Genomic DNA, 10,145 nt, shown 5'->3' with positions numbered 1-10,145 from the left:
TTGAGACGGAATGAGAAGCTGACATAGAGAGCGAGGGTTGGAGTTCAGGGGATACCGAGAAAACACGGAACGGTGTTCTCAAACAGTCCCTTCGCTTATGTTGTGAGGAATGGACTTTATTGAACGGGAACTTACTGTTTTGAATACTGCCAAAGAGTAGAGTGGGTGCTGACAATTTTCGAGATGGTAAAATATGGACTGGAGTTCTATATGGTATATATATATATATATATATATATATTGTTTGGTTTTTACTCAGAAAACACACGCTTCCATGTCTTACTTACATACATCATTGTTTTTTATATATTTTAATGACAACTTTTAACCATTTATCCAAAGATTTTTTACATTTGTCATAACTTTACTTTAGGCTGTGCTTATCATTACAATTAGTAATAGCAGTGCACACACCAAATTAGGACCCATTGACAGTCGTAATCATTCACACTTCAAGCATTGCATTGTTCACTTAAAAGTCCAGTCCCCCTCTCTCCTATGTTTTGTATTATATTGTTGATGAAACTAACACTGTAAAAGTGTGAGGAAAAAAATGGATCAGTCTTATTTCCTGATAGTTGCTGCTTGAACACACAATCTACACAGGACCTTCTATTCGGCAGCTTTTGCATGGGTGGATTTGGTGACATCACCAGGCGGTAAATGAGTTAATAGACCAATAACAAAGGGAAATAAACCTCTCTGCCAATAACAGCTAGTTTTCACTTTCCCACACGGACCACTCCCAGACAGTCATAACAAAATTATTGCAGTGAGAAATATGTTGCTTTCAATACAACTGCAAACTCTGGAGAAAAAAAAAAAACTAGGTCAAATTATGATGCCAGTGATCTTCTAGTCGGAAAGTCTGAAATCTAGAAAGATTCCAGAGTTTCCGATTTGGAATGACGATTTAGCTAAAAAATAAGCAACAACAAAAACTATTTTTTGTTTCTTTTTGACCATTTTAATGTACAACTATTACAGTAAGGTACTTAATTGTTACCCAGAAATGATTTGATATTGAGATAAAAACAGCTGCATTGGGCCTTTAAAGTGTTGCATTGTTTTGAATGTATTTTTTAACTTTTTTATCAACCACAGCCCTGATTGCATTTTCCAATTGAGTTATTTTGTGTTTAATCCACCTGACTGACTGCCCTTTAGGCTAATGACACTTTTAATGGCCTCTTTGTGTGCCTAGCTTTTAGGCTGTCAAATTACATTCCATAGCTTTTTTTCTATTCTAATCATAGACATTTTATTATTTCACATATAGATATAGTGCCCCTTCAATTACATTTGGAGCTGTTTTAAAAATAAAGTAATAATTACTTCACTTCATCATTGATTACACGGTTAAAGCTATTTTGAACAGTTTGTGTTATATTCCAAGTGAGGGCTGATACGTAGTTTCATACTTGACTTAAGGCCATAATTCAGGGAGAAGAGCTCTTCCTTCATGTGGTGTTGTTCTGTCTGTCGACTCAGACTTGTCCTAGGTAGGGTATGATGCTCCCCAATCCAACCAGAAAGACCGGTTTGACAGAACACCTACAGGCCTTATGAATTTCTGTTGTTATTCTTGACTTCCCACCACAGAGTCACAGGAATGGGGAACTCTGGTGGTTTGTGTAGTGAGGTCAGATGATACGAAGAATATGGTATTTTTTTGTTTTAGCTTTTGGATGTACGTGATCTGCTGATGCGTCATTTAGAATTGTACTTTTAGCAAGCAGTTTATGTACATCTGATCTGAACTCCGAGGCTGAAAGGGGCCATTAGATATATCTCCATTTCCAGAGTGTGCTGTTGAAACAAACAGATATTCTGGCTCTCACCCACAACCTCTCGCCACTGTCTCACTTTCTCTCCTCATTAACTAAGCCTGTGAGGGCGGATGCTCTTAGCGGGCCCGGCCATGGTTGTGGGGGAGAGGTAGACATGGATGTGTGGCCCTGGGTGGGTCTGAGGTTGAGATCCCCACGACCGTTGCATTTTTAGTAATTTAGCAGACAGAGCGACTTACAGGAGCAATTCTGGTTAAGTGCCTAGTCGGCGCAGGGATTCGAACCAGCAACCTTTCAGTTACTGGTCCAACGCTCTTAACTGCTAGGCTACCTGCCACCCCACTAATCACGTCAGACATCATCACCCGGCGGGTCGAAGTGAATCGCCGGAAACGGCACTTTCACATGACCTTTGACCCCAGGGGTCACCTCTGATGTCAAGATCAAGGTCAGGGGTCAGCGAGGGCCTCAGTGACCAGCGCACTCTCAGAGCCCCCCTCTGCATTATCTCTCTCTCGCTCTCTCTGGGGCCTCCCTGGAAAGAATTGAGACATCCCATCCCCTGGGAGAGAGAGAGAACAGAATAGAAAAGAGAAAATCGATAAAGATGAGTTAAAGAGCCTGGGGCCCATCCTGAGGAGGGTGTGTTATCACAGGGAGAAAAAGGCCTAAACACACACACACACGAACTGACAGACAGACACATTGACATGACATGTCCTCTTATCTTCATCTGTAGGACAGGCAGACGAGCAAAAATAAACAAGGGCACAGCAGAGTCACTGTAATATACTGCATCTCTACCTGTAGTGTCTAGTTGGTTAGTCTCCTGTAATATACTGCATCTCTACCTGTAGTGTCTAGTTGGTTAGTCTCCTGTAATATACTGCATCTCTACCTGTAGTGTCTAGTAGGTTAGTCTCCTGTAATATACTGCATCTCTACCTGTAGTGTCTAGTTGGTTAGTCTCCTGTAATATACTGCATCTCTACCTGTAGTGTCTAGTAGGTTAGTCTCCTGTAATATACTGCATCTCTACCTGTAGTGTCTAGTTGGTTACTCTCCTGTAACATACTGCATCTCTACCTGTAGTGTCTAGTAGGTTAGTCTCCTGTAACATACTGCATCTCTACCTGTAGTGTCTGGTTGGTTAGTCTCCTGTAATATACTGCATCTCTACCTGTAGTGTCTAGTAGGTTAGTCTCCTGTAACATACTGCATCTCTACCTGTAGTGTCTAGTTGGTTAGTCTCCTGTAATATACTGCATCTCTACCTGTAGTGTCTAGTAGGTTAGTCTCCTGTAATATACTGCATCTCTACCTGTAGTGTCTAGTTGGTTAGTCTCCTGTAATATACTGCATCTCTACCTGTAGTGTCTAGTTGGTTAGTCTCCTGTAATATACTGCATCTCTACCTGTAGTGTCTAGTAGGTTAGTCTCCTGTAATATACTGCCTCTCTACCTGTAGTGTCTAGTAGGTTAGTCTCCTGTAATATACTGCCTCTCTAACCTGTAGTGTCTAGTTGGTTAGTCTCCTGTAATATACTGCATCTCTACCTGTAGTGTCTAGTTGGTTATAGTCTCCTGTAATATACTGCCTCTCTACCTGTAGTGTCTAGTTGGTTATAGTCTCCTGTAATATACTGCATCTCTACCTGTAGTGTCTAGTAGGTTAGTCTCCTGTCAATACTTTAAAAAAGAATTGTGTGAAAATAGAACTGTTCACATGAAAGAATAGTTAAATAATGCAGAGAGAGGGAGTACAAGGCTCGTTCTGGGACATGGGAAGTACCACTGACTGGGCTGCTAGCTGTCTCTCTCAGAGAGAGGGAGTACAAGGCTCGTTCTGGGACATGGGAAGTACCACTGACTGGGCTGCTAGCTGTCTCTCTCAGAGAGAGGGAGTACAAGGCTCGTTCTGGGACATGAGACGTACCACTGACTGGGCTGCTAGCTGTCTCTCTCAGAGAGAGGGAGTACAAGGCTCGTTCTGGGACATGGGACATACCACTGACTGGGCTGCTAGCTGTCTCTCTCAGAGAGAGGGAGTACAAGGCTCGTTCTGGGACATGGGAAGTACCACTGACTGGGCTGCTAGCTGTCTCTCTCAGAGAGAGGGAGTACAAGGCTCGTTCTGGGACATGGGAAGTACCACTGACTGGGCTGCTAGCTGTCTCTCTCAGAGAGAGGGAGTACAAGGCTCGTTCTAGGACATGGGACGTACCACTGACTGGGCTGCTAGCTGTCTCTCTCAGAGAGAGGGAGTACTGGGACATGGGAAGTACCACTGACTGGGCTGCTAGCTGTCTCTCTCAGAGAGAGGGAGTACTGGGACATGGGAAGTACCACTGACTGGGCTGCTAGCTGTCTCTCTCAGAGAGAGGGAGTACTGGGACATGGGAAGTACCACTGACTGGGCTGCTAGCTGTCTCTCTCAGAGGGGGGGAACGTAGGGACTAGATGTCGGGAATAGATTGGGGAGTCCACTGGAGACATTCTGCATCTGGCTTCCTCCTCTCATTGTGTGTGTGTGTGTGTGTGTGTCTTCTCACACAACGGGACAGAACAGTGAGACTGTCTGTACAGTCTGTAGACCCCGACAGGTCTATAGAGAGAGTTAGTCTCGCTGGTAGGTTGTTTATCTAGCACAGACCTCTACGAGAACACAAAGCTCACATCTCAAAACTCACACCGTTTTCAATCTCTCTCTCTCTCTTTTAATTTATTCATTCATTTAAATAAAACATGGCTTCTCTGTAGGCCAGACAATTTTAAGAAGACTGAAGTGCATTATGAGTGTGCCTGTGCCTTATTAAACAAGGACCCGGATAAAAGCCTTGAGACATTTGATTGGTTTTGATAACACGTTATTCACCTTGATGTGTGTTATATGTGTTCTGTTTGAGTGTATATTTTCCTGTTCACAAATACCTCTGAAATACCAAAAGCAATCGATGAGGCCGAGAAGTAAACGACAGCAATACTGGGCGAATAGAGCCCCCTGGTGGACTGTTTGGAAAATCAGCATCGCAAGAGGAAAGTGGTCTGCCTACTCTTGCCATACATAACATGCAAACTTCAGGCCATCCTGCGCATGTTGATTTCTCCCCACGCTGCAAAATGCTGTATCAGTCCGCTAATACAGGAGTAGTAAAGGCTTAATGCACTACTTTTGTGAGAGAAAAACAATGTTTTCCGTGCTGCAGAGGGCTATATCGATCAGCTAATACAGGTAAAGCTCGGCTGCTCATTAGGCAGCCGCCTAATGGCGCAGATTGAAGAGGGTGGCATTTTCTGAGCTAAACTGACCAAGACAGCACATAAAACCTCACAATTCTGCCCTTAAAACAATGACAATTTCTCTCAACCAGTGTGCATGTGGGTTTTTTAAACTGTGCCTACTTTGTCAAAGGCAGGGACGAAAACTACCTGCCCTCCAGGACACCTACACCACCGTCTGTAGGACACCTACACCACCGTCTGTAGGACCACTGTCTGTAGGTTGATTTGGCCCAAACATAGACATCTATAAATTACTTATTTTCAACTTTCATTCAGAACCGAAAATTAACCTGATTTCAACTTCCGGAAAATACCGTAACGACCTGGACTTCGGGCTAGAAGGTCGAGGGTTCGCGACCTGCTCCCTGCTGTTTTCATTACTATAACGTCCAGAAAACACGCCTTTTCAACGTCCTGAAAAAGATGTATTTTAAACTTACAGAAAATAACTTTAAATCCTTCATTCAGAACCTAACTTCAACGTCTGGAAAATAAGTATTTTAGACGTATTTTCAACTTAATTTAGCCTACTGAGACTTCTAGTTTTGTTTCTCATTGGGCAGCATAATGTCCGGGACCAGCCCTGAATACAGCACTAGTAAAGGTCCAGTGCACTGCTTTTGTGAAGATTATTCAATAAAAAATAAAAAAATGTATTTAGATTTTTCAGGGGGTGCTGCAGCACCCGACAGCACCCCTACTTCCACAGCTATGCTTGGGTTTGTGTTTAACCAAATCTTGTGCCCTATACTTGTCTGTCCAATGCATGTAAACAACTAGCTACTATCCATAGCTTGCCCATGCCATAGCAACCATCGATCTCAGAGGTTTCAAAAGAACAGAAAGGAAAGATATAAACCATAGATTTTTTTGTCGTTGTACCGAACCAATTCAGAACTTTATTTTGTTAGTCGGGAACAGTGGAAAGGAACGGGGGGAAAAATTCTGTTTCTTTTCAGAACGAAGCGACTGGAAAATAACCCCTGGTCCAAGCACAGTATAGGTCATTTTTCTTCTCCTAAATTATGTCTATCTATGTTGTTCACTCTGAAACATACAGTTTCACTGAGCCTGAGCCTGTGCCTCCCTGTTCTATAGATTCTATCAAGAGGTCTGGATTGTAACCATGGTTGTTGATCCAAGAAGGACCTTTGGGCTACATAGCAGCCCTCACCCTGCAGGACAGCATGTTTACCCTCTCAGGGCTACAAAGACCCCATTCACCGGTAACAGGAAGTAACTGCCTGCCACGTCAAGTATTCTGCGCAGAACGGTGTATCCGTTTGCTCATGCATTCAAAACGAGTCTACACATTACCCAGTGGCAGAGATCCTTATCTCTCCTGACAGAGCAGAGACAAAGGAACTTGATGTTTACCTGAGAACGGCCCGACTGGTTTTTCTCACAGCCAAGGGACAAAGGAGGAGGACCGTAACTTTTCTCCTTGGAATCCCAGGTGAAAGACATCAGTTATTCTGAGTTCTAGACTACACCTGGTGAATGGAGAGATCAGTTATTCTGAGTTCTAGACTACACCTGGTGAATGGAGAGATCAGTTATTCTGAGTTCTAGACTACACCTGGTGAATGGAGAGATCAGTTATTCTGAGTTGTAGACTACACCAGGTGAATGGAGAGATCAGTTATTCTGAGTTCTAGACTCCACCTGGTGAATGGAGAGATCAGTTATTCTGAGTTCTAGACTACACCTGGTGAATGGAGAGATCAGTTATTCTGAGTTCTAGACTACACCTGGTGAATGGAGAGATCAGTTATTCTGAGTTCTAGACTACACCTGGTGAATGGAGAGATCAGTTATTCTGAGTTCTAGACTACACCTGGTGAATGGAGAGATCAGTTATTCTGAGTTCTAGACTACACCTGGTGAATGGAGAGATCAGTTATTCTGAGTTCTAGACTACACCTGGTGAATGGAGAGATCAGTTATTCTGAGTTCTAGACTCCACCTGGTGAATGGAGAGATCAGTTATTCTGAGTTCTAGACTACACCCGGTGAATGGAGAGATCAGTTATTCTGAGTTCTAGACTCCACCTGGTGAATGGAGAGATCAGTTATTCTGAGTTCTAGACTCCACCTGGTGAATGGAGAGATCAGTTATTCTGAGTTCTAGACTACACCCGGTGAATGGAGAGATCAGTTATTCTGAGTTCTAGACTACACCTGGTGAATGGAGAGATCAGTTATTCTGAGTTCTAGACTACACCTGGTGAATGGAGAGATCAGTTATTCTGAGTTCTAGACTACACCAGGTGAATGGAGAGGAGAATGTGACAGGGAAGTGGACGTTACGTTTCTAGAACTTCTGGAGTTAATGTAAGAGGGTGCTGGATAATTTAATGGAAATAAGGACTGGAAGTTTGACTGGATTTCATGGAGATAACTCAGTGGCTCACCCAGTGGGTAACAGGGAGTCGTTCTACCTCTCCCAGAGCTGCTAAGCGCCCCGGACTGCGCCGAAGCAAACCGCGTAGAGTGACTGTTCTGAGAACGTCATGTTTCGCTGCTCTCGGCGGTGCGCTCTTTTTCCTCCTTGGAGTGTGTTTGCTCAATCTCCCGGACCCGCAACAGCAACCCTTCCCTCTGACTGAAGGTGAACCCAGAGATGTCACCCTTCTGCTGTGGACGCACCCCTTCGGTCGTTACCGCAGACTGCCGGACTGTGAGGCGCGCTTTGGGATCCGTGGGTGCGTACTGACCGACGACCGGCGCATGTACCCTCGGGCTGACGCCATCATCATGCACCACCGTGAGATAACGACCAACGCCACGGCGCTCCCGTCTGACCCACGACCCCGTGGCCAGAAGTGGATCTGGATGAATTTTGAGTCCCCGTCTCACACTCGTGGTCTGCGGCGGTTCGAGGGCGTGTTCAATCTCACCATGACCTACCGTGCAGATTCAGACATATTCCTTCCTTACGGCTACCTGGTGCCCCGCCTTCGCCCTCACGCCAACGCCCCCCCACACACACGACCCAGACGGCCCCACCTACTGGCCTGGGTCATCAGTAACTGGTCGGAGTCGCAGGCCCGCGTGGCGTATTACCGTCGGCTGGTTAACTACGTTGACGTGGATGTGTTCGGGCGAGCAGGCGTGCCACTGCCAGAGGACAGCACTGTGGTGCGCACGGTGAGGCGTTACCTGTTCTATCTGGCGTTGGAGAACTCCCAGCACCCCGACTACATCACCGAGAAGCTCTGGAACTCCTTACTGGCCGGGGCCGTTCCTGTAGTTCTCGGGCCGCCGCGGGAAAACTATGAACGCTTCCTCCCACCTGAGGCCTTTATCCACGTGGACGACTTCCCCTCTCCCCGCCTGCTCGCCCAATACCTGTTGCTGCTACGCCGGAGCCCTGCCCTCCTGCAGAGACACCTGGCCTGGAGGAGGACCTACAGCGTACACCTGACTGCCTTTTGGGCGGAGCATTACTGCACAGCGTGTCGCGCCGTGCGGAACCACAGACTCCGGACAAACACCATCACCAACCTTCAGCGCTGGTTTGAGTCCTGACCTCAGTGCGGAACCACAGACTCCGGACTGACACCATCACCAACCTTCAGCGCTGGTTTGAGTCCTGACCTTTGACTGGTTTCTGACCTTCTGATATGTGAACATGAGCAGGGACCCCATAGCAACTGTCTTTAACGACATCTAGCAAACCGTGGTTCACGGGAATGAACATTTTGTAACATCATTGAACTGTGATTCACTTGGTCTGTTAGTTATTTGTATTAGACAGGGTTCAGTAGGGTTATGAAGTCAGTTGTGTCAGACTGTATAAGAAACATAGACATTTTGCCTCATGTGTGTGTGTGTGTGTGTGTCTGTGTGTGTGTGTGTGTGTGTGTGTGTGTGTGTGTGTGTGTCTGTGTGTGTGTGTGCGTGTGTGTGTCTGTGTGTGTGTCTGTGTGTGTGTGTGTGTGTCTGTGTGTGTGTGTGTGTGTGTGTGTGTGTGTGTGTGTGTGTGTGTGTGTGTGTGTGTGTGTGTGTGTGTGTTGTTTGACGTTTGACAGCTGCTTTTGGAAGCATTCCTAAAACTAACAGACAGGGCAGTGGGATGGGTTAAGGGACAGGGCAGTGGGATGGGTTAACAGACAGGGCAGTGGGATGGGTTAACAGACAGGGCAGTGGGATGGGTTAACAGACAGGGCAGTGGGATGGGTTAACAGACAGGGCAGTGGGATGGGTTAACGGACGGCAGTGGGATGGGTTAACAGACAGGGCAGTGGGATGGGTTAACAGACAGGGCAGTGGGATGGGTTAACAGACAGGGCAGTGGGATGGGTTAACGGACAGGGCAGTGGGATGGGTTAAGGGACAGGGCAGTGGGATGGGTTAAGGGACAGGGCAGTGGGATGGGTTAACAGACAGGGCAGTGGGATGGGTTAACAGACAGGGCAGTGGGAGGGGTTAACAGACAGGGCAGTGGGATGGGTTAAGGGACAGGGCAGTGGGATGGGTTAACAGAGGGGGCAGTGGGATGGGTTAACAGACAGGGCAGTGGGATGGGTTAACAGACAGGGCAGTGGGATGGGTTAAGGGACAGGTCAGTGGGATGGGTTAACAGACAGGGCAGTGGGATGGGTTAACAGACAGGGCAGTGGGATGGGTTAACAGACAGGGCAGTGGGATGGGTTAACGGACAGGGCAGTGGGATGGGTTAACCTCCCCCAGCTAACTCTCATGGCCATGCTAACCCCAGTAGCCTTGATACTGCCCTGACATGATTAGCTGACCAGCTGCTACTTCTCTCGTCCCACTAGACATGGGCCAATAAAATGAGATTCCTGACACAAACACACCAGCAGCTACTTCCAGCACTATAATCCCCTCATACATATTGCCTAGGCTACTATATATTTACATGTATTTCCTTACTTGTCTGGTGTCTGATTTGATTCAGTTGTTTCAGTCCAAGATATTTCAGAGTTTAAAAAATATATATATATTATTTTCACTACATGTGACAATACGAATGTATACAATTGTAATAAATTAAACTTGATCTTGACTTGATCTCGAAGCAAGTTTTGTCTCTAAACAAGTACAGTC

General features: G+C 46.0%; 1 protein-coding gene across 1 annotated transcript; it reads left to right on the top strand.

Annotated features, from left to right (window-relative positions):
* The first annotated feature begins 6,409 nt into the window (after positions 1-6,409).
* On the top strand, positions 6,410-9,139 carry LOC115125380 (alpha-(1,3)-fucosyltransferase 4-like). The gene has a single exon (XM_029654889.2). It carries the CDS (start codon positions 7,464-7,466, stop codon positions 8,601-8,603), a length of 1,140 nt encoding a protein of 379 aa, XP_029510749.1. The 5' UTR covers positions 6,410-7,463; the 3' UTR covers positions 8,604-9,139.
* Positions 9,140-10,145: the final 1,006 nt, after the last annotated feature.

The sequence above is a fragment of the Oncorhynchus nerka genome, linkage group LG14 (assembly GCF_034236695.1).
Source record: "Oncorhynchus nerka isolate Pitt River linkage group LG14, Oner_Uvic_2.0, whole genome shotgun sequence".
Lineage (NCBI taxonomy): Eukaryota > Metazoa > Chordata > Actinopteri > Salmoniformes > Salmonidae > Oncorhynchus > Oncorhynchus nerka.
Note: the sequence above shows the minus strand (reverse complement) of the source record. Positions and strands in the feature narration are given on the sequence as shown.